Below are 26,083 nucleotides of genomic sequence, written 5' to 3'. Positions count from 1 at the left end.
CTGGGCTGTAGTTCACAATGACCACACAGGCCCATGCAGTGGGACTCTGGACAGTGTAAAGAACACATGCCTAGAATGTAGGCAGATCTTTTTGTTGGACAGTATAACTGTAGCGTACACACAATCCCAGAACATGTGGGAGGATATAATTATGATAGTGTTATAGCATTTGTTTATCGCAGATGACTCAGGGAAACTTTCAATGTAATAACACGTTAGCTCTGAGATTGTGTATTTGAGGTTAACACATACTGGCACTGGTCCTTTCAATTCTAAAACACACAAACTCTATAGACATTTAGTATAGCAGATGTACAATTTAAAAAAATAAAGATGTCAACAGGGCTTACAACTTTATTGTCAAAGCTGCAAACAATGATGGTTAATTGTTCTGTACGTCACATACACTACATGACCAAAAGTATGTGGACACCTGCTTGTCGAACATCTCATTCCAAAATCATGGGCATTAATATGGATTTGGTCCCCCCTTTCCTATTATAAGAGCCTCTACTCTTCTGGGAAAGCTATCTACTAGATTTTGGAATGTGGACTTGCTGTGGGGACTTGCTTCCATTCAGCCTCAAGAGCATTGGTGAGGTCGGGCACTGATGTTGGGCCTCTAGCTCACGGTCGGCGTTCCAATTCATCCCAAAGGTGTTTGATGGGGTTGAGGTCAGGGCTCTGTGCAGGCCAGTCAAGTTCTTCCGCACCGATGTCGACAAACCATTTATGTATGGACCTCGCTTTGTGTACGGGGCATTGCTATGCTGAAACAGGAAACAAAGTTTGTGACTTTGTCACAAAGTCAGGGGCACAGCATTGTCTAGAATGTCATTGTATGCTGTAGCGTTGATTTTTCTTCACTGGAAATTAGGGGTCTAGCCCGAACCATAAAAAACAGCCCCAGACCATTATTCCTCCTCTACCAAACTTTATAGTTGGCCCTATGCATTGGGGCGGGTGGCGTTCTCCTGGCATCCGCCCAACTCAGATTTGTCCGTCGGACTGCCAGATGGTGAAACGTGATTCATCACTCCAGAGAACGCGTTTCCATTGCTCCAGAGGCCAATGGTGGCGAGCATTACCCCACTCCAGCCAACGCTTGGCATTGCACATGGTGATCATAGGCTTGTGTGCAGCTGCTCGGCCATGGAAACCCATTTCATGAAGCTCCCGACAAACAGTTATTGTGCTGACGTTGCACACAGCCATGCAATCTCCATAGACAAACATTTGTAGTAGAATGGCCTGCCTTACTGAAGAGCTCAGTGACTTTCAACGTGGCACCGTCTTGGATGCCATCTTTCCAACGAGTCAGTTAGTCAAATGTCTTCCCTGCTGGAGATGCCCCGGTCAACTGTAAGTTCTGTTATTGGAAATGTTTGGAAATATTATAATATCTACAGTACCAGTAAATTTTGGACCTAACTATTCATTCAAGGTTTTTTCTTTATTTGACTAATTTCTACATTGTAGAATAATAGTGAAATACATCAAAACTATGAAGTAACACATATGTTATCATGTAGTAACCAAAAAAGTGTTAAACAAATCAATATATATTATATTTGAGATTCTTCAAAGTAGCCACCCTTTGCCTTGATGACAGCTTTGCACACTCTTGGCATTCTCTCAACCAGCTTCATGAGGTGGTTACCTGGAATGCATTTCAATTAACAGGTGTGCCTTCTTAATAGTTCATTTGTGGAATTTCTTTCCTTTTTAATGCATTTGAGCCAATCAGTTTTGTTGTGACAAGGTACAGTAGGGGTGGTATGTACAGAATATAGCCCGATTTGGTTAAAGATCAAGTCCATATTAGGGCAAGAACAGATCAAATAAGCAAAGAGAAAAGGGAGTCCATTACTTTTATCATGTTTTAAAGTATGACAGGTGCAGACAGTGTTGAAGAAAACAAAAGTGTATTCCTTGAACAGGGGCAGGCAAACAGCAGGTAAAGGCAGGCAGGGGTCAATAATCCAGAAAGGGTGTAAGGTACAGGACAGCATGCGGGCTAAGAGTCAGGTTAGGCAGAGGTCGGTAATCCAGAGTAGTGGGGCAAAGGTACAGGACGACAGGTAGGCTCAGGGTCGGGGCAGGCGGAATGGTCAGAACCGGAATATTAGACAACAGGAGCAGGAAAACAGGCAGGAGCAGGGAGACAAAACGCTGGTAGGTTCTACAAACAAAACAAACTGGCAACAGACAAACAGAGAACACAGGTATAAATACACAAGGGATAATGGAGAAGATGGGCGACACCTGGAGGATGGTGGAGAGAATCACAAAGACAGGTGAAGCAGATCAGGGCATGACAACTTTAAGACATGAAGGTCAGTCAATCTGGAACGTTTCAAGAATTTCAAGAAATTTCAAGAAAGTCGCAGTTGCAAAAACCATCAAGCCCTATGATGAAACTGGCTCTCATGAGGATCACCATAGGAAAGGGATTTACTTCTGCTGCTTTATTGTTCTTTTATTGAGTTACTTTAAAACAAATTTTTACTTTAGTTTATTTAGTAAATATTTTCTTAATTCTATTTCTTGAACTGCATTGTTGGTTAATGGCTAATAAGTAAGCATTGCATGGTAAGGTATACTACACCTGTTGTATTCAATGCATGTGCCAAATATAATTTTAATTGATTTGAGATATGCCCAAAGAGCAACATATCTGGTGAGTATGCAGGCCATGGAATAATGGACATTTTCAGCTTCTATGAATTGTGTACAGTTCCTTGGGACATTGGGCCGTGTATTATCATGCTGAAACAGGAGGTGATGTTGCAACACAGCTGGGTTAAAATTTGAGAGGTGCACGCGATTCAATTTGGCTTCTTTATGCCTCCAGAGGTTCCGCAATTGCGTCACACCATCCACACGGCGCCTCTGACCACATTTCGGATCAAGCATAAATTGGCTCTAACATTTTAAATGCCAGTTGTCAGATGAGCAGCGAGCACAGCGCGAACGGTAGCAGCTAGTCAGAGGACATCGTAGCGCAGCGCACAGCTCTGATCTGTACAAGGAGGAGGATGCGGGTCTTCGCTGTCATCTGGGCCATTGGGTTCTTCTTGAAGGAAGCGCAAGCCTGGGGCTTCAGAAATGGAATATTTCATAACTCCATATGGCTGGGTAAATCGCGCTTTCTTTGTTACTTTGGGAGCCTTAAATCATTAGGTTGCTTTTCAACAAGGGATTCATTTCGGAAGTAACCTTTATGCATGCCAACAGTTGCAAACATTGGCATTCTGTAGGATGTTCTCATGAAAGTTGTCTGTGTTTGTATTTTAGAAGATGGTCGTGGAATGTTCAGTTGTAATATTTAGCACCACTATACCACATTGGATCTTTCAAAAAGTTGGGTCGCTTGGACAAAGACATATAAGAGGCGCGGTTTCCCTTTGATGTGTCCAAAACTGAATTTAAAAAAATCCTTATTTAGGCTAATTATCGTTCCCATATGTCAGAAAAGTATTATTTTATGTTCACTTTTCTAACAGCTCTTTATCTTCAACATACTCTCACAATCCTGCACAACATAAATTTTTACAACATTGTCAATAGCCTATCATTTTCCATGATAACACTTTGCCTACATAATCTTTACAGATATGTAACGTTATTAAATGGCACATAGCACTGTGATGTGTGTTCAGGTAAGGGGTAGAGTTGGACACTGGCATATTTATGACTGAACACTGTATGAGGTTGACTTGCCAACACACTACTTCATTTTGTCAGAGGGACAAGAAGCACACATGAACAAGAAAGCGGTGCAAACTTCAGAACATTATTTCAGTGTTCAGTTTAGGGCATAGCATTGCAGTTGAGAAAAATGTACCAAAATGTCATACTTGAGTAAAAGTATGTATGTAGAAAATGACTCAAGTAAAAGTCAACCAGAAAAATACTACTTGAGTAAAAGTCTAAAAGTATTTGGTTTTAAATATACTTAAGTTTCAAAAATCTATCTAATTGCAAAAATATACTTAAGTATCAAAAGTAAAAGTATGAAAATTTCAAATGACTTATAATAAGAAAATCAGATGGCACAACATTCTTTTTTAATATATTTTTTTATTTTCAGATAGCCAGGGGCACACTACAACGCTCAGACATCGTTTACAGATAGCTAGAGGCAAACTACAACACTCAGACATCATTTACAGATAGCTAGTGGCACACGACAACACTCAGACATAATTTACAAACAAAGCATTTGTGTTTAGTGAGTCCTCCAGATCAGTGGCAGTGGGGATGACCAGGGATGTTCTATTGATAAGTGAGTGAATTGGACCACTTTCTTGTCCTGCTAAGCATTGCAAATGTAACGAGTACTTTTGGGTGTCAGGGAAAGTGTTTGGAGTAAAAAGCACATTCTTTTCTTTAGGAATGTAGTGAAGTAAAAGTAGTCAAAAATATAAATAGTAAAGTACAGATACCTAAAACAACTACTTAATTAAATAATACTTTAAAGTATTTTTACTGAAGTACTTTACACCACTGTAGCAATGAAAGAACAAGGACAGAGTGTTATATCAGTTTGAAGACATTTCTTGTGTAACACAGAGACTGCTATAACATCTGCCCTTGAAACACTCAGTTTATAGACCAGTGTGTTTATTTTCTAATAATGTTAGTGCCCCAACCCATTTTAATGGAATGTGTCGTAAAGGCTTCTTCAGATAAGAGTTAATGAGCTCGACTTGCCCACCAGACCTACACCCATCTGGAACACACAAACTTAACTGCATGTTTAGAGTAATATGTCATGTAACCCAAACCTTCTATATCATTTGGTTCTGCTAATAGTGAGATACACCACACTCTGGGCTTATAATGAGAACGAGGCACCACCTCACAAGGCACCTTGGGGGGTTGGTTTGACTAGTAGGTGAAAACATTAGTTCGTAGCTAATTTGGAGTGCTCTCCAAGTCCTACAAGGTCATGCATGCGTGATATCAAAACAGCCTCAAAGGAGGACTCCCCATAGGGAATGGCCACTTCCAACAGGGAGATTACAAACACTAAGCTTCTGTCCTAAGGGGTTCTATCCAGCCACAACATGTTAGAGGTGAAACATTTTGGCCTGTCCGCCGTGTGTTTCATGTTTCTTTCCTTCCGCTTTGGACTTAGTCTGAAGCCACTTTGCTTGCTCTAGCTCCCTGAGAAAGATGCCTCCAATCTTGTAAAACAGAATCTTTTCTGCTTGTTTCCTGTTGCCTGGATACGTATTGTTGTAGTTGTGTCTCACTGTAGTGCTTTGATGGTGATGGCAGTGTTGACTGACAAGAAAAACACCTTCACCCATTTCGAATCAGGCCACTGCCGCTCACGAGGACTGTGAACTCTCGTTCTCATTGGCCATTTAAGTGTGTTAACCCTCACATGGCTGCCGGCCCAGACGACATCCCAAGCCGTGTCCACAGAGCATGGGCAGACCAGCTGGCTGGAGTGTTTACAGCAGGGGAGGCTCCTCAGAGGAGGGGAAATAAAGATAGTGAAACATTAACATGAAGTTATCCTTTTTAGATATACTAAATGTATTCACATGTAGTCAAATAATTGATTAAAACACAATGAAGATCTACAGTAGCCTCAATAGCACTCTGTAGGGTCGCACCATGGTGAAGCTAGAGGACAGCTAGTTTCTGTCTTCCTCTGGGTACATTGACTTCAATACAAAACCTAGGAGGCTCATGGTTCTCACCCCCTTCCATAGACTTACTCAATAATTATGACAACTTCTGTAGGACGTCGTCCAACCGATCAGAGCTCTTGCATCATGAACTGACATGTTGTCCATCCAATCAAAGGATCAGATAATTAATCTAGTACTGAAAGCATAAGCTTCAGCTAGCTAGCAATGCCATGCATAAAATGTGGTGAGTAGTTGACTTGAGAGAGACAATAGCTGAACAGTTTTGAACAAATTAATTTCTTTAAAAAAGGAGAAGCAAGAGAGAGAGAGAGAGAGAGAGAGATATCTATAATTTGCTGTATTGTTTTTTTCACTTTCACTTAGCTAGTGAATGCAGCTAGCTAGTTTGGCCGAATCGAACACCCAGCTCAAACAGCTATGACTGTCCAACACTGGAACTCTTCCAAGTCAAGATAAGCTTTTGCTTCATTAATCTATTGACACTGGGACCTGCCAGGGTAACTGCCAAACTGCTTGCTGACCTTACACCGTACTGCATGATTTAAGTGGGTTTACTATCAAATCAAATTGTATTGGTCACATACACATATTTATCAGATATTATTGGGGTTGTAGCATTAGTTCTAGTATCTATGTTGACTATGACATTAGATAGTTAATATGGCTACAACAATGTAGGCTGTGTGTAGCGGTTAGTGATTATGATATGAGTGTTCTGTTGAAAAAGATGCAGGCAAGAGTGTGTGACCTGTGCACCTACATTGTAAACTTATAGGCTAGGTTGTAGCAACCTCATGATGGGTATAGGGACAAGAGGAATACCTATGTAAGGTAAGGAGGCTTTTATGTAAGGATGCTGCTATGTAAGGATGCTGTTCATCAACTAGAGCTCAGTCTTCAACTCCATAGTGTCCTCCAAGCTCATCGCTAAGCTTGGGGCCCTGTGTCTGAACCCTGCCCTGTGCAACTGGGCCCTGGACTTCCTGACGGGCCAACCCAAGTGGTGAAGGTAGGTAATAACACCTCCGCTACGTTGATCCTCAACACGTGGGCCCCTCAAGGGTGGGTGCTCAGTCCCCTGCTATACTCCCTGTTCACCCATGACTGCGTAGTCACACACGTCTCCAACTCAATCATCAAGTTTGCAGATGATACAACAATAGTAGGCCTGATTACTATAGTATGATTACTATAGTAGGCCTGATTACTAACAACGACGAGACAGCCTACAGGGAGAAGGTAACGATTCTGGAGGAGTGGTGCCAGGAAAATAACCTCTCCCTCAACGTCATCAAAATGAAGGAGCTGATCGTGGACTCCAGAAGACAGCACGCTCCCATCCACATTGACGGGGAGTAGAGAGGGTGAAAATCTTCAAGTTCCTCGGGTGAAGATCACTTACAACATGATATGGTCCACCCACACAGACAGTGTGATGAAGAAGGTGCAAGGAGTCTGTAGACATTCCGCTTGTTCCCTAAGACCCCCACAAACTTCTACAAATGCACTATTGAGAGCATCCTGTCAGGATGTATCACCACCTGGTATGGCAATGGCACCATCCGTAACCGCAGGGCTCTCCAGAGGGTGGTGCGGTCAGCCCAATGCATCATCAGGGGCACACTGCTTGCCCTCCATGACATCTACAGCACCCAGTGTCACAGGAAGGTCAAGAATATCATCAAGGACCTCAGCCACCCGAGCCACGGCCTGTTCACCCAGCGACCGTCTACAAGGCGGAGACGGTACAGGTGCATCAAAGCTGGGACCGAGAGACTAGAAAAACAGCTTCTATCTCTAGACCATCAGACTGTTAAGTAGTCACCACTAGCCATCCTCTGTCCAGTACCCTGCCCTGAACCTTAGTCACTGTTACTAGCCATCTACCACCTGGTGCTCTACCCTGCACCTAGAGACTACTGCCCTATGTACATAGTCATTGAACATTGGTCACTTTAATGCTGTTTTACCCACTTCATATGTATATACTGTATTCTAGTCGAGGCTCATTCTATATATTATTACTGCTGTACACACATTTTCTATTCATATACTGTCTAAACATTTACAGTATATTTCAATTCCAGACTTTGACATTGCTTCTTCTGATATTTCTTAGTTCCTTAATTGTTTTATTTTCATTTGTGCGTGTTGTTTTGTATTGTTAGGTATTACTGCACACTTGGAGCAAACATAAGCATTTTGATAACATCTGCAAACTATGTGTCCACGACCAATAAAATTTGATTTGAGTTGTTGTTTTTTCCTGGACAGAGCAAGCCGCCGGAGTCTACCACAGGGAATCGCGTAAAGGGAGATACCAGCTGACTTATAAGGAAGCCAAGGCCGTGTGCAAATACGAAGGAGGGACACTGGCCACTTACGATCAACTGGAGGCTGCTCGTCAGATAGGTTTGCAATGCAATAACTCCCCTATCCCCCATCCCCTCCAAACTGGAGGTTTACAAAATGCCATTATCACTGTTGATTAACGACGCCTCAGTTTGCCAAAGAACACATGTAACCAGTTTATATTAGCCAAACATGTGGTCACTAGTATCACTGGTCAAGCAATGGCAGGAAGAGCTGTGTTTATCTTGTCTTTCTCCCATGAAATCAATCAAAGACATCTTGCAACTACAGCTCCTGCAACCCGTTGCTCTGTGGAACTGCAGCCGGTCCCAATTCGCTCCCTATCCCTTCCCCTTGGGCCTAACCCTTTGATGTTTGCTGATCTGAAGGGTAAATAAGCAGTGTAAGGGCGTGGCCCTTCCACCATATTCCCAGCACTTTACAGCTCTACAAACATTGAAGGGTTAGGACCAAAGGGTGGGGAGGGAATTGGTCCGGCTGTGATCAGAGGCCTCTCAAGTATTGTAAGAACGATAACACCTGCCTAGCTGGGTAACGATGCTGTTCCCATGGCTGGCAGATGGATTGAAGCCCGATCAGGCACTGGAACTCAGGATCTGGCATTTGGAAACCACTACTCGTCTGTCTGTGGTTAGAGCTGAGCTGCCCTATGGCCAATCAACCTAGGAGCCTTGAGTTTATTTCTCTTGCCTTTCCTCACTGACTGTGGTCCGCTGATTGACTGGAGGCTTTTAAGATACATTGGAATTCATTATACTTTACCCCAACCATCCACCAACCATCCCCTTCCACATCCATGGTCTGCTTGTAATTGCAGATGCAAAAACACATTTTTGACAGGGACAATAGCATTTCCAAAGACTTGGTTTTGTTTTAAGGATATGACCAAGATGAATGGCTGGTGATAATCCAATATTCCCTTGAGATCTTCTGTTAGTGTTTTATCTGTGGTACTAAGACGGGGATGGATGCTAGCTCTATAAACTAAGCTCTCTTATGGTTTTATCAGTGACACTCTTTCGTGAATCTTTCAGATTGGTTACCAGGCTAATGTTTTGTCTCTCTGTCTTAGGTTTACATGTGTGTGCGGCTGGATGGTATGACAAAGGACGTGTGGGCTACCCTATCGTCAAAGCCGGTGCCAACTGTGGTTTCGGCAGGGTTGGCATCATCAACTATGGGTACAGGTTGAACAAGAGTGAGAGATGGGACGTCTACTGCTACAACCCCAACTGTGAGTCGTAAAAACATGACAAATGGGAGCATTGTAGTTACTCCACAATACTAACCTAAATGACAACCTGCACAGAATACAAAATATGCAAGACATGCATTCTAAAGTAAAACTGTAAAAAATGTGGCAAAGAAATTCACTTTATGTCCTGAATTTCAAAGCATTATGTTTGAGGCATATCCAACACAACACATCACTGAGTACCACTCTTTATATTTACAAGCATGGTGGTGGCTGCATCATGTTACGGGTATGCTTGTCTTTGGTAAGGACTAGGGAGTTTTTGGGGGATAAAAATAAATAGAATAGAGCTAAGCAAAGGCAAAATCCTAGAGGAAACTTTTAGATTTGTGTATTGTTGTGAATTGTTAGATACTACTGCACTGTTGGAGCTAGGAACACAAGCATTTCGGTACACCCGCAATAATATCTGCTAAATATGTGTATGTGACCAATAAAATTTGATTTGATTTGAAAACCTGAATCAGTCTGCTTTCCAACAGACACTGGGAGACAAATTCACCTTTGAGCAGGACAATAACCTTAAACACAAGCCCAAATATACACTGGAGTTGTTTACCAAGACCACATTGAATGTTCCTGAGTGCCTAGTTGCGGTTTTGACTTAAATCAGTTTGAAAATATATGGCAAGACTTGTAAATGGCTGTCTAGTAATGATCAACAACCAACTTGTCAGAGCTTGAAGTATTTCAAAAAGTATAACGTGCAAATATATAATCCAGGTGTGCAAAGCCCTTCACCCAGAAAGAAAGACTCTCACCCAGAAAGACTCACAGCTGTAGTGGCTCTTAGAACTTACCCAGAAAGACTCACAGCTGTAGAGACTTACCCAGAAAGACTCAGAGACTTACCCAGAAAGACTCACAGCTGTAGTGGCTCTTAGAACTTACCCAGAAAGACTCACACTGTAGTGGCTCTTCGAGACATACCCAGAAAGACCAGAAAGAAAGACTCACAGCTGTAGTGGCTCTTAGAGACTTACCCAGAAAGACTCACAGCTGTAGTGGCTCTTAGAGACTTACCCAGAAAGACTCACAGCTGTAGTGGCTCTTAGAGACTTACCCAGAAAGACTCACAGCTGTACCCAGAAAGACTCACAGCTGTAATGGCTCTTCGAGACATACCCAGAAAGACTCACAGCTGTAGAAAGACTCACAGCTGTAGCTCTTCGAGACTTACCCAGAAAGACATACCCAGAAAGACTCACAGCTGTAATGGCTCTTCGAGTGAAAGACTCACAGCTGTAGTGGCTCTTCGAGACATACCCAGAAACATACCCAGAAAGACTCACAGCTGTAATGGCTCTTCGAGACTCACAGCTGTAGTGGCTCTTCGAGACATACCCAGAAAGACTCACAGCTGTAGTGGCTCTTCGAGACTTACCCAGAAAGACATACCCAGAAAGACTGGCAGACTTACCCAGAAAGACAGCTGTAATGGCTCTTCGAGACATACCCAGAAAGACTCACAGCTGTAATGGCTCTTCATACCCGAAAGACTCATGTAATGGCCTTCAGAAAGAAAGACTCACAGCTGTAATGGCTCTTCGAGACATACCCAGAAAGACTCACAGCTGGAACCGCTGCCAAAGGTGATTCTAACATGTTTTGGCACATGGGTGTGAATACTTAAGTAAATTAGATATTTCTGTGTTTTCTTTTCAATAGACTTGCAAAAAAAAATTTTAAAATGTTTTCACTTTGTCATTATGGGGTATTGTGTGTAGACGGGTCATAAAAAAATATAATCCATTTTGAATTCAGGCTGTAACACAACAAAATGTGGAATAAGTCAAGGGGTGTGACAACTTTCTGAAGGCTCTGTATCTTCCTAATACCCCTGCACATGACTCTGTATTGGTATCCCGTGTACTGTATATAGCCAAGTTATCGTTACGCATTGTGTATTTATTCTTCGTGTTATCTTTTTCTATTATTATTTAAAAAATCAAATACTTCTCTGAATTGTGAGGAAGGGCCAATAAGTAAGCATTTAATTTGTGTTTACAAAGCATGGGACAAATAAAAATGTGATTTGATTTGGAGGTTTTTGAATAACTTCCTTAAAATGTTCAATTCATGTTTTAACAATACTTTTTAATAACACTACTTGCAGATAGGACACATGGACTTTAATTTCCTTAGGCATTAATCATGCAAACACATTCCTGTTTTAGTGAGATTCGAACATATCATTTTCTGTATTTATTCATGTTTTTTACACATACAAAGCTGTTCATTTTAGTCTATTCAAACAGACCCCATTTCAAAGGAAACAAGCGTTCATTAAGATCAGGTGTGGCCATTTAGTGGGCGTGGCCAACACACCTGAACACACTTAACAAGAGAGGCTAGAGAGTTTTGTTGACGCTGAGAAAGGAATGTATATGTTTTTAAACACAATTCTTAAAACTTTCTCTGAACATTAATAAAGTAGAATGTTTTCTTAAAATTCTCAGAACAATTTGAGAACATGACTTTATATAGAACCATGAGGAATCCTGTAGGAAACATTATGCTGAAGTACTGAAATTCCCACAGAAGAACATTGTTTCTTAACATTCTCTGAACTATTTGAGAACATTCCCAATGTCAAACCAGTTGGAAACATTCCTGGAACATTACCAAAAAGGTAACAATGTTTGAAATTGTAGGAAATATTCTGTTAAAGTAATGAAATACCAAGAAAATAATGTTATTTTGTCAAGTTCCTGAAATGTGCAGAGTATTTTCCAAAGCCAATCAACTATCCTGCACCATTCCCAGAAAGTTGTGGGAAGGTTGTACACTCTCACCAAGATCTAAGAAACATTTGGTTCTCAGAACGTTATGTGTTAGCTGGGACTGGACTGTTTAATGGTGTGTCAGTCTTATAGAATGGTGAGGCCGAGGCAAATAATTATACAAGTCTGTGGGTAAAGCAAAGAAACACTTCAAGAGGCAAAGCCTATTAGGGACAAACTGAAACCCAAATGGCCCGAACATCTCTAGATTGTATGTAAACCTCGTACATTATAGATTGGAGTGGCAAAGCAACACTTTGAGGTGCAAAGTCAGCAAGGAACACTTAATACACAATGACTTATTTGTCTCGATATGATATAAAAATGCAAAACTTTCGGTAATGTGGTAAAAATCCAGTCTTTAAACTATCCAATGGTGGCACAGCCTCCCCCCTCTTGCAGGGGGGCCTCATGCTCTGACTTATCAGGGGGCCCTGTGAAACTGCGTTATGCCACTGACGGAAATCAAATACATTAAGTCAAAGCAACACGTTGAGGTGTAAATTCAAAGAGGAATACACTGAACTCTTAATGGTCTGACTCTAGATTATACCAAAATGAAATCTGTGGTCAGAACCAAGTCTTTAAACTCTAACTCCTTTTGTGATACGTACTCAGTATTTATTCAGTCATAACTATTAGGGATGTATTTACAACACTTTTACAACATATTTAATTAATCATGACAAAACAGCTGTATTGGGGCCTGTTTTTATTGTGGAGAATGATACATGATAGTTGGCACCACGTGACGACTGTACTCAACATGGAAGAGGTTGCCTCATTGGATGAGATAGTGTCAGGACCCGGTTACGAACTCGGGTCTCCGGTGTGAGATAGTCACTTAGTAAACTGAGCCACTAATAGTCGGCAGAACCCAGAAGATGAGGCAGACACAGCAGTACTAGAGACAGTGATTTAATAAAGAAAAAGATCTTCAGGCAAAAATATAAATCCACAACGTCAAAAGTAATTCCAAGAGAAAAAATGTTATCATCCAAGACACAAGGAAAATACACAAAGTGGTAAGAAAAGCAGGGGAAAAAAACAAACCTCAAAAGAATAATAAAAAATAAACAAGAACAAAACCAGAGTACCTCAAGAAAATCCAACTAGAGAAACAAAAGTTCACAGCATGGCTGAGGCTGAGTGCTAAAATACAAACACAGAGCAAAGAACTGAGGAGCACTAAGGGTTTAAATACATTCAAGGGAAATGAGGCACAGGTGCAACTAATAACTAGAACAAGGGAAAAACAAAAGGGTCAAAAAAACAAAATGGGTCATCTAGTGACCAAAACCTGAACAATCCTGGGAAAATCCTGACAGATAGCTGCCTTGAGTGATACTGCCTGTGGCCCTGGTCAAAAAGTAGTACACTACAAAGGGAATAGGGTGTCATTTGAGAAACCGACACAAATTTTCTCCCTAATTCCCTGTGACGTTGAGGATGTTTGGTTCACATTTGATAAATCACGGTTGAATTGCATAAAAACAACTTTTTTACATACATTTTCCCTCTACAAATCCTGGGGATCTAGGGGAGCTTTTGATTTAATTTTCACCCAACTGCACACGTGGAAGAAATTGTGTTCATTCAGAAGACAAAGTCTCTTTTCTAATTATTATTATTTTTTGTATTTTACCTCCCCTTTTCTCCCCAACTTTGTGAAATCTAATTGCGATCCAATTACGATCTTGTTTCATTGCAGCAACCCCCCAACGGGCTTGGTAGAGGTGAATGTCGAGTCATGCGTCCTATGAAACATGACCTTTAAACCACACCCAGAAGCCAGCTGCACCAATGTGTCGGAGGAAAAACTGTTCAACTGACGACTGAATTCAGCCTGTAGGAGCCCAGCCCACCACAAGCAATTGCTAGAGTGTGATGAGCCAAGCTAAGCCCCCCCGGCCACACCCTCCCCTATCCCGGACAACATGGGCCAAATAATACGCTGCCCTACTGGACTCTCGGTCACGCACAGTTATGACACAGGCTGGATGGAACCGCATCTGTAGTGACGCCTCAAATACAGCAAGGCAGTGCCTTAGACTGCTGTGCCACTCAGGAGGCCCCTAACTTTATTTCTAACTTCATTCAGTGGTCACATCAGAGAGAACAACATAAGCAAAACATAATTACCATATTTTAATTTATCATAATGCATTTACTTATGATGACAGCAAATGTAATACACTGATGTAGTAATGCATAATGATATTTCTTGCTGAAATGTTTTGCTTATATGATATCATTACCCTAGAGTCTAAAGCAACAGCTAGTGTGCAGAATATTCTCTTTACTTTTATCTATGGACATTACCCATCACAAAGTCTTATTTAATCTGCTAAAGTATTCATCTATCTCATCTAATATATAAAGTTAGCTTTTATCTCTTCAGTATATTTCCTCATCCTATCTCCTCCTCCTTTTCTCCTGGTCCACAGCAAAGGAGTGTGGAGGTACTCTGACAGATCAGCAAAGGATCATCCAGTCACCCGGTTACCCAGAGGAGTACCAGGATGAGCAGATCTGCTACTGGCACATCCGTGTGCGCTACGGACAGAGGATACGCCTGCACTTCCTGGAATTTGATGTGGAGGAGGACACGGCCTGTCTATCAGACTTTTTAGAGATCTATGACAGTTATGACGACATCTCTGGCTTCGCCGGGAGGTGAGGATCTAGGTTTTGATTGAATGTGCCTTTACATTTAGTTTTAGTTTGAGTTCACGTTGTAATGGTTTATCTGGGTTGTTAGTCGTATCCAAGATGGTAGAAAGTTGCATTGTACTAAATGTATTGATACTCAGACTCGTAAGACTCATGTCTTTCCCCACAACATACTGTCATAACATAGGTTACTGTCTGACCATGTTGAACAACTATCAAGTAAATACATGTATTATTTCCAGGTACTGTGGAGATTATTTACCAGATGACCTCATAAGCACAGGTATGCACAAACACATTCCTATTTTATTACCATATTAAATGCTATTATTATAGATCAAAAAGCTACAGTAAATGTCTGGCATTGATAACCCTTTTTTGAATCATTAATTGTTTATTGATTATTGATCAATTGTTTATTGATTTCCAATTATAAGTGTTTTCATTGATAAGCCTTTTTTGAATCATTAATTGTTTATTGATTATTGATCAATTGTTTATTGATTTCCAATTATAAGTGTTTTCATTGATAAGCCTGTCACCTTTCTCCATTTCTTTCTCCCACAGGGAATGTGATGACACTAAAGTTCCTGTCCGATGCCTCTGTAGTCGCAGGAGGCTTCCAGATGGAGTACATTGCTGTGAACTCTTCTCTCCTCCACTTCCAGAATGACACCAGCTGTTGCTTCACCTGACCAATGTTTACTTATTTTTTCAGCATGATCAGCTTTTATACAGGTAACAAACTGAGATTAGGAGAACTCCCTTTAAGAGTGTGCTCCTAATCTCAGCTCGTTGCCTGTATAAAAGGCACCTGGGAGACAGAAATCTTTCTGATTGAAAGGGGGTCAAATACTTATTTCCCTCATTAAAATTCAAATCAATTTATAACATTTTTGACATGCGTTTTTCTGTATTTTTTTGTTATTCTGTCTCTCACTGTTCAAATAAACCTACCATTAAAATTATAGACTGATCATTTCTTTGTCAGTGGGCAAACGTACAAAATCAGCAGGGGATCAAATACTTTATTCTCTCACAGTAGGCTGTCTGGTCGGTGATCAGGTCTACCACTGTTTTGTCATCGGAAAACTTAATGGTGGTGTTGGAGTCATGCCTGGCTGTGCAGTCATGCGTGAACAGGGAGTACAGGAGGGGCCCCCGTGTTGAGGATCAGCATGGTGGATGTGTTGTTACCTACCCTTACCGCCTGGGGGGCGGCCCGTCAGGAAGTCCAGGATCCAGTTGCAGAGGGAGTTGTTTAGTCCCAGGGTCCTTAGCTTCGTGATGAGCTTTAAAGGCACGATGGTGTTAGACGCTGAGCTGTAGTTAATGAATAGCATTCTCACATAAGTGTTCCTTTTGTGCATATGTGAAAGGACCATGTGCAGTGCAATAGATATTGCATCATCTGTGGATCTGTTGGCGCAGTATGCAAATTGAGTGGATCCAATGTTTCTGGGATAATGGTGTTGATGTGAGCCATGACCAGCTTTTCAAAGCACTTCATGGCTATAGACGTGAGTGCTACGTGTTGGTAGTCATTTAGGCAGGTTACCTTAGTGTTCTTGGGCACAGGGACTATGGTGCTCTGCTTGAAACATGTTGGTATTACAATAGAAAACAGGCTACCTAAATATGGTTCTCAATCAGGGACAACGATTGACAGCTGCCTCTGATTGAGAACCATACCAGGCCAAACACAGAAATAGCAAATCATAGAAAAACTAACATAGACAACCCACCCAACTCACGCCATGACCAGACTAAAACAAAGCCATAAAAAAGAACTAAGGTCAGAAAGTGACATATTTGGCATTGTGTTGTGAGACAAAACTGCACATTTTAGAGTGGAATTGTATTGTCCTCAGCACAAGGTGCACCTGTGTAATGATCATGCTGTTTAATCAGCTTATTGATATGCCACACCTGTCAGGTGGATGGATTACCTTGGCAATGGAGAAATGCTCACTTACAGGAATGGAAACAAATTAGTGTACAAAATTTGAGAGAAATAAGCTTTTTGTGCATATGCAACATTTCTGGGATCTTTTATTTCAGCTCATGAAACATCAGACCAACACTTTACATGCAGCATTTATATTTTTGTTCTATATAGCTAGTCTCCCGGTCTCAGCATAAGGGTTGGCAAATGCTAATAAGCTAGCGTTAGCACTCAGCATCCTTAAGCTATTGGGTATCGTCATTTATCGGTTATTTAACAGTATATTTGGTGAATGGGAAAGCTCAGGATGTTGATATAAGTCATGTTATTAGGAAAAGTGTTTATTTCCAGCGAATGTATTTGGTCTTATATGTCTTAAAACCTATTCAATTGTACAGGTAAAAAGGGTTGGCTCATGTCTGTTATTTCCATATTGTCTATATAACAATTTAAAAAACTGTCCATTATTAAATTGGAGAAATTATTTAATTGAGCTTTTATTTGTACTACTCTTGTTGCATTGTCAACCTGCAAGGAAGCATTTCATTGCACTGTGCACTCCATTGATATATTGTGTATATGACAAATAAACAAACTTGAGCTTAGAAGGGAAGAGTTAAGCAGCTAGAAAGAGAGGGGAAATCATGGCCAGCTTTGTGGTTATATTGTAGGTGGACAAAACATTGAAATTGCATAGGCCCTTAAGTTCTGTGTCCTCAAATGTTATGTAATCTAAAAATCTCACAATAGCTAGTAGAACTGACTAAATTAAATTAATCATAGTCTTATAACCTATTCCATTCTACATGTCATTTTTTGAGGCTCATGTCTCTTTATATTCATATAGCCTTTAGGCTATGAAGCTCTTATCTGTCGTGTTTGGAGTTGTGTTGCACTGTTGCGAAGACACTTGCGTTTTTCTTGACAGTTGAGTTGCCCTGGTCATGTTGGTATACAGTAACTTTAAAGAGCAACTAAAACCAACTTCTCATTTAGAAAACAGCTTATGTGGCATCGATATGAGTCAGACACATTTATTCTAGTGTCAAAATTGACTACAAAGTGTAAATAGTATACTTTTGGTCATTAAGTCAGTCTCGTCCAAAATGCAGTTTGGTCGTGACAGCATAACAATGTACAGTAAATGAAGGTTAGGTTTAAATTCTGCCCATATGCCCACAGCTGGCAGCACACAAGTAATCATACATTTGGAGTGCAGCTGCATGTGACCCGATCTGATCGTAATGCCTGTGGTAAATTTGGGTAAACATTGGATATCCCTATGGGGCTAGTTTTAGGGACCATCGGTAAATTACACAATGCACATGGGACAATATATTAAAATTCCAATAGCTCCAAATGTCAATTACTTAAAAACCTTAAACCAACTATAAATTGTAGAAATTCATGTACAAATATTGAAAGCATTTCATGAGAAAACTAAAAGGTGTGCAACATAAAAAACATTGTCTCATTTACATTGTGTAATTTATTAACGTTCCCTAACTAGCCTCAGGCTATCCAAAGTCAAAAGTCAAGTCGCACACCAGCCCGGCTGAAGCTAATTGGCTAAATAATTTGTCTAACTCTTCCCACCTGCGAATATACACACACGAGACACCCACATCAAACCACACGCCGAAACCAACTCACATTTGAATTCAGTCATGGTCGCTAACTTTTCTTAACTACATCTAAAACGATGCCCAATCAGGAAGTGCAGTCACCCTTTAAAACTAACTGAAGACGTTGCACCTCTTCCTTGCTACCTTTCATATGAACCAAGGAGGAGGGCAGATGAGAACAGCAGCAGTCAGGGGCAAATGGTAGGAAGAGGATGATTTAGGTGAACCCAGACACAGACCCAAAACAATTTAATTTACCTGTTACGGGTTGCGTCAATCGAATCTGGTATCAGGATAAATATGAAACTGAGTCACTGTATTGTATACTATGTACTTTTTATTAGCTAACCAATAAGTGGTAAATGCAATTTTCGTATATACGGGTTCGCTGTAACACCACGCAGGGTAGAACAGAGAACTGACTTGTTCCTGACAATGTTATTACAATATACTCTGACAGAAGTAGTTCCTGCTTCCGAGCCGGCCTGTCACAGAGTAGAGACTGGGCGTGGTTTAAACTCACTCAGCCTATCGTTGATTGTTGACGCACGAGCTGGTCCCAGCCCCCTAGCCGCTTCAGCGGTCAGTCGTTGTAGTTGTGTAGAATATCTATGCGCTCACACACTCTACAGTTATCACACACCTGGCTCCTGTTATCTAACAAAAGACCATTTGTTCCCTACACTACGTTCTGTATGTGTCCGTTTTTCTGTATTTTTCCATCCCGAGAAAGGCCCATGGCCCTGAAACTGTTAACAATATCTCAAGTCAGCTATGTTGCATAACACATACACCCACACAAGCCAACAGCAAATAATATTCCATCACATATGATATGGTAACGGGCTATAGTGCATAACACAGATCCACACATACCCCAGTATCCCCTTGACCGTTTTGGATTGCAAAACTAGACAGAAAAATAGGGGATGGAGAGAGACACCAGAAGAACAGAACAGGCCATAACAGAAGAGAATAGACAAAGGAGACGGTAACAAATATAAGAACCTGAGACAGCAACAGACAAGACATAGAGAAAGTGATAGAAGAGGGCAGATAGTGAGAAGAGGTGGATTGAGCACACCGTAGACTGTATCACATCAAGCTGCTGTATAGATTCTAATTAGTTGTATTTATTTGCACAAATTATAAGAGGTGAAAAACAGACTGTTGAAAAGTTAAACATGGTTTACAAAGAATTTGCAGGTGAGTTAAAAAAGCCTGTGACTATTACTACTAAAACAATTGTTTACTTTTACACTTTTTACAATTAGGACAGGACGAGAGAGGAGGGTAGACAAGCGACAGCAACATAGAATACTAAAAGTTGGGGCATCCTGAGTGGTGGAGTGGTCTAAGGCACTGCATTGCAGTGCTAGCTGTGCCACTAGAGATTCTAGGTTCGACCTGCAACCAGGAGACCCATGGGGCGGTTCACAATTGGCCCAGCGTTGTCCGGGTTAGGGGAGGGTTTGGCCAGCAGGGATGTCCCTATCCTATCACACACTAGCGACCCCTTTGGTGGGCTGGGAGCAGTGCACACTGACACTGTGTACAGTGGTGACACATTGGTACAGCTGGCTTCCAGGTTAATTGGGCATTGTGTCAAGAAGCAGTGCAGCTTGGTTGGGTTGTGTTTCGGAGGTCGCATGGCTCTCGACCTCTCCCGAGTCCGTAAGGGAGTTGCAGCGATGAGACAATTGGATACCATGAAATTGGGGAGAAAAAAGAGCTAAAAAATATATTTTTTAAGAATACAGCAAGAGAAGAGGGCAGACAAGGGAGACAGGAACAGACATAGAGAAAGCAAAGGAGAGAAGCAGAGGTGGGGTGAGCTGCTCTATGGATTCTATGTACTGCACAGTGTGTGTGTTTCTGTGAGAGATGGAGGGTGTTTGGGTATTGTGGGATTCTTTATTCAGTTTGGCTCATTGGACAGGTCAGAGTCTATATTTAAAGAGTAGAGAGTGTTTCAGAGTAGAGAGACCCATGGTAGCAACTGTAATTGAGCGTTGGCAGTGTCTGCTGTGGAAGGTGGGAAGGTGCAAGTTACCTGAAAAATATGTAATCTCTCAATGTTCATCTCAAAGTGCACCAAATTTAAGCATTTAGCTGTTGAAATTCCTTATTTCTTTTTCTGGGGGGGAATGCCCCCAGACCCCCCTAATGACTTTGGGCTAAGCTCCAATGTCTGTAAATCCTAGAACCCCAGATTTGTATATATTTTTATATGAATGTTGTGGAGTACTTCACTACTGTACTTCACTCTGTCACATGTCCCTTCCTTCCCTTATCATTGTTCGGATGATCATCAAGGTGTGAATGGAGGTGACAGATTCTAATGCGAATATTTTCCCACAACAGATGTTTCCATCAAATTGACTTGTTGCTGATACAAGGCTGTGTGTGATGATGTAGTGCACATGTGATTAAATTCCCATGTACCAAATAAAAAATGCAAGTTAAATGGGTTTCCATCGCATTTTCAAATCTACTGATGGTTTGTTTTCTGACAGAAATGTTTGCGTTATACATTTTGGCTAGAGCACACATAGGCCTATGTATATAGCCTAAATGAGATTATTATGGACAAAAGAGCTAGATTTAATTTTATTTGTCACAAGGCAGCCAAACATCGATTATCATCTCACTAGAATAAGACCCTCACTATGTATTGGAAAGGAGCATCAAGCTCATCACCTTGCACTTTCACCACCCTGTGAAGTTCATCATAATTGATTTCATCTGTGTTCTCTTCATGGATTAATCCTGCTTTCAACTGTACCGGGCAGGTGGGGGAGCAGTTTGCTGATGTCGAGGTTGTGAACAGAGTACCCCGTGGTGGGAGTGGTGTCATTGTATGGGGAGGCATAAGCTAATGACAATGAACACAATTGCATTTTATGGATGGCAATTTGAATGCACAGATATATGGTGACAAGATCCTAAGGTCCATTGATGTGCCATTCATCCACCGCCATCACCTCATGTTTCAGCATGATAAATCATGGCCCCATGTCGCTAGGATCTTTACACAATTCTTGGAAGCTGAAAATGTCCCAGTTATTCAATGACCTGCTGACTCACCAGACATGTCACCCATTGAGCATGTTTGGGATGCTCTGGAGCAACATGTAAGACAGCGTGTTCCAGTTCCCACCAACCCACTGATTTCCTTATATGAACTGTAGCTCAGTAAAATATTTTAAATTGTTGCATGTTGAGCTTATATTTTTGTTCAGTGCATATCCATATTTGCACATAAAGGCGTTTTCACAATACATTTTACTGGCACAAAAATATCCCATCATGTCAAAGGAACAGATTATCAGTCAGCCCGCTCCTCCGCTCTCTCCACTGGCTTCCAGTTGAAGCTCGCATCCGCTACAAGACCATGGTGCTTGCCTACGGAGCTGTGAGGGGAACGGCACCGCAGTACCTCCAGGCTCTGATCAGGCCCTACACCCAAACAAGGGCACTGCGTTCATCCACCTCTGGCCTGCTCGCCTCCCTACCACTGAGGAAGTACAGTTCCCGCTCAGCCCAGTCAAAACTGTTCGCTGCTCTGGCCCCCCAATGGTGGAACAAACTCCCTCACGACGCCAGGACAGCGGAGTCAATCACCACCTTCCGGAGACACCTGAAACCCCACCTCTTCAAGGAATACCTAGGATAGGATAAAGTAATCCTTCTCAACCCCCCCCCCTAAATGATTTAGATGCACTATTGTAAAGTGGCTGTTCCACTGATGTCAGAAGGTGAATTCACCAATTTGTAAGTCGCTCTGGATAAGAGCGTCTGCTAAATGACTTAAATGTAAAAATGTAAATGTAGCATTTATACAATTTTACAGAAAGTCCCTTTTTATATGGTATAACTTTGCTGCATAAAAACTATGGATGAAACTATGGATGGTTACTGTCAATGAAAAGATGTGGAAAGACAACACGGAATTCCAGTCACCTTATTAGGCTTATATAGCGCAGAAGAATAGGGAGTTAGTTATCAGTATCTTTGGATATAGGCTATATTATTCTGCAAATGTAGACTAACATAAAAAAGGGCATGTGCAGGATATGCTTTTTAATTAAAAATATATTGCCTTCCCTACATTACAAGAATAGAAAGATATCACATTTGAAAGAGGAAACCTTTCGTTGAAAGAATATTTGGATATATTGCTATGTGTATAATATACTGATAATACCTCCTGTTCAGATATGTGAAATGTGGACACAGTTTGAAATTATGATCAAAGTTTTTCGAGAAACAGAGAATTAATGAGGGGTACAAAAATGCAGAGTGGGCTGTCCTTACGTTGGGTCAAAGTTTATTTGCACAGCGTGCTAGTTTCGCGCCAGCATTTTCGCGGGTGGTGACAACTACACTGATAATCGGCGACAAATGAAACACCCCAAATAAGATAATATCGGTTATACCTGCAGTATATTTGTGGCGTTCATGGTATACTTTTATTTGATCGTTTGTATACTAACAGGAGTACTAAGGTGAGGAAGTGCATCTGGCTGCGTTTTGTTTGTGTTTATTTTCGCGCTAGCGGAGGGAGTGACTTGCTATAAGAACAAATACTCTTTGGAAATTGCAATTACTAATATTGGTTTTGACAGTGCTGTCTTTCAAAATGATTTAGTAAATTGGGAATATACCTATAGTTGGTATTGATATTAGATGGCTAGGTAAGCTAGTGAGCTAACACATTTAGTGGCTAGCTAGCTATCCAGTTCGATCAGTGAAAGTGAATTGACTGCACTTGTATGCTAGCCAGCTATCTTGATTGACGACTAGTTAGCAAACTACCGGTATTCTTGACCATTGTCAGCTATATCGTTTGATCGTAGTTTGCAAAATTGTTGATGAACATCAAACCAACCCTAGCCATGTGTTTGCCACGTTGCCTGATGGTATGTTGTAGTTAGCTAGCTAACGTTAACTATTTTTCCTTGGCAAGTGTTTGTAAACTTAAGGTAAGTTAGAGTTGATATCTATTTTTAGAATTAAGCTACAGTATTACGCTTGTGTAGATGTCCTGTATATTGACCAGCTGCAAGCTAATGCATTTTTTTCACCTCTTCCACACTGACTACAGAATTCTAAAGTACAATTCTTCATAATTTGGTCCGATATTCTTGGATATGTAGTGTCAGCGTTTGTTGCTGGCATGTCATCCCTAATTTTGCATATCTATCCAATGAAAAAGTAATTAAAGTAGTTGCAATATATCAGTGGGCTTTGTGATGAATGAAAGAAGGAGCGGAGTTGGCTTTCTTCCCCAAAATTTCATTTAAGGTTTTTTATCCTTACATTTTTTATCATTTGTTTAAATATAATTTATTTTGTTTCATAATGTAGTTAATTTTTAATTTAGTTTACTTACATTATTTCTTAATTTGCAGTATGTTGGCCAATCAGTTGGGCTGCCAGACTTAATTGCCATCCATACCTTTTGCATCTTCCCTCTCAACCATACCATTTTTCAATTCATCAATCCACTGGGATTTAAGTTTTTACAGTCATTTTTTTAATGGGTGCTGCTTATTAGTAACTGGAATAAGTAGTTTCATAAATGCGTCAAGTGCAGTGTCTGGTTGCCCCTCATTACACACCACAGACCAGCAAATACTCTTTACATCATCAACATATGAATCACTACAAAACTTCTTGTATGACCTCTTATACACTATATTAGAAACTTTGAACTTTGGTTTTCCTACATATGGCTATTATATTGTGATCACTACATTATATGGATTTGGATACATGCTTTAAAGCAAATATCTGCAGCATTAGTAAACATGTGATCAATACATGTTGTTGATTTAATTCCTGTGCTGTTTGTAATTACTCTGGTAGGTTGACTGACAACCTGATCCAGGTTGCAGCCACTGGTTACAGTCTGAAGTGGGTGGCTTGATGAAAGCCAGTCAATATTTAAATCACTCAGAAAATATACTTCTCTGTTGATCACATGCATTATCAAGCATTTCACACATATTATCCAGATACTGACTGTTAGCAGTTGATGGTCTATAGCAGCTTCCCACAAGAATGGGCTTTAGGTGAGGCAGATAAACCTGTAGCCATTTACTTCAACATGTAACATTATGTATTTAACATTAGATCGTCTCTCAGCTTTCCTGGAATGTGGTTCTGAATATAGACGGCAACACAGCCTCCGTTTTCATTTCTGTCTTTTCAGGTCGATGTTATAGCCATGTATTGCTACTAGTGTATCATCAAAGAGTTTCAGAGATAGTCCGAAAATGAATGACATCAGTTACAAGCAAGTAATTGACTTCATGGACCTTGTTTCTTTGGCAACATATAGTATGGGCTATTTTTAGCACTTTTCTGGGTTGCTTGATTGTTTTTAATGCTTTACTGGGAAGCTAAAAAGCTGGGTCATTGCCGATCGTGTGTGAAAACAGTTTTGACTGGCCACTATTTGAAAGAAGATGCCAACTTTCTCATTCTGCTGTATTTATGGCTCAGTTCTTAAAATTAACACCTGAATCTGCTTTACAAACAGTGTAGCCTACCTGGTATATCTGGCACATGAGTTTCAAGTTTGGGGAAGCCTACCTTTTATAATACAGCATTCCATGTATCCTTGCATTTGCAGACTTATGTAAGATGGCACACTAGTCCTAATTTAGGCTAATATAACACAATCACTGTTTGCAGAAAAAGACTTCAATGCATGGTTGAGTGCATATATAGAGTAGGTTACCGTAATTTCCGGGCTATAAGCCGCTACTTTTTCCCCAGGTTTTGAACCTCGCGGTTTATACAATGACGTGGCTAATTTATGGATTTCTCCCGCTTTCACAAGATTCATGCCATCAAAAAACTGAGCACCGTCACATAATGTGACGTAAATCGAGCGCGCTCAAACTTCCCATCATTCTGATTACGGTAGTAATTTTGTCACCCTCATCATGGCAAAGACACGGAGAAATGCATATGATGCAGCTTTCAAGTTGAAGGCGATCGATCTGGCTGTTGGAAAAGGAAATAGAGCTGCTGCATGGGAGCTTGGCCTTAATGAGTCGATGATAAGACGTTGGAAACAGCAGCGTGAGGAACTGACTCAGTGCAAAAAGACAACAAAAGCTTTCAGAGGGAAGAAAAGCAGATGGCCCGAACTAGAAAATGAGCTTGAAGACTGGGTCAGCACACAGAGAGCAGACGGCCGAGGTGTTTCAACTGTGCAGATCCGACTGAAAGCCAAAACAATCGCCACCGCAATGAAGTATGAGGATTTTAGAGGTGGACCGTCGTGGTGTCTAAGATTTATGATGCGTAAAGGCCTGTCCATCAGGGTACAGACGAGTCTGTGTCAGCAGCTCCCTCCCGACTACGAGGAAAAAGTTTCAAACTTCTGCAAATTCACTGATGCAAAGATAGCGGAGCATTCCATCGGCCCGCACGACATCATAAATATGGATGAGGTTCTTCTGACGTTGGACTGTCAACAGGAAAGGCGAATCATCCGTCACGCTGGAAACTGGGCATGAAAAAACGCACTTCACCTGTGTTCTGAGCTGCACGACATCGGGAGAAAAGCTTCCACCGATGTTGATTTTTAAACGCATGACGATGCCAAAAGGAAAAATTCCCGAGAGGAATCGTTGTGAAAGTCAACAAGAAAGGATGGATGACGGAAGGCCTAATGCATGAATGGCATACAGAGTGTTATGGCAATCGACCGGGAGGATTCTTTCACAAGAACAAGGCATTGC

At 41.1% G+C, this 26,083-nt stretch overlaps 2 protein-coding genes across 4 annotated transcripts in view; both read left to right on the top strand.

Annotated features, from left to right (window-relative positions):
• The first annotated feature begins 2,800 nt into the window (after positions 1–2,800).
• Positions 2,801–15,721, top strand: LOC135547597 (tumor necrosis factor-inducible gene 6 protein-like). The gene is made up of 6 exons (XM_064976743.1): positions 2,801–3,138; positions 7,944–8,081; positions 9,115–9,276; positions 14,528–14,756; positions 14,996–15,036; positions 15,321–15,721. Exons 1-6 carry the CDS (start codon positions 3,039–3,041, stop codon positions 15,446–15,448), a joined length of 798 nt encoding a protein of 265 aa, XP_064832815.1. The 5' UTR covers positions 2,801–3,038; the 3' UTR covers positions 15,449–15,721.
• A 6,948-nt stretch (positions 15,722–22,669) lies between these two features.
• LOC135547596 (telomere-associated protein RIF1-like) overlaps positions 22,670–26,083 on the top strand; it is a 29,516-nt gene continuing 26,102 nt past the window's right edge. For all 3 annotated transcript variants that reach the window (XM_064976742.1, XM_064976741.1, XM_064976740.1), the window contains exon 1: positions 22,670–22,831. The gene's annotated coding sequence lies outside the window, so the exon portion shown is untranslated. The remainder of the gene's footprint in view (positions 22,832–26,083) is intronic.

This window comes from Oncorhynchus masou, chromosome 10 (genome assembly GCF_036934945.1).
Source record: "Oncorhynchus masou masou isolate Uvic2021 chromosome 10, UVic_Omas_1.1, whole genome shotgun sequence".
Taxonomy (NCBI): domain Eukaryota; kingdom Metazoa; phylum Chordata; class Actinopteri; order Salmoniformes; family Salmonidae; genus Oncorhynchus; species Oncorhynchus masou.
Note: the sequence above shows the minus strand (reverse complement) of the source record. Positions and strands in the feature narration are given on the sequence as shown.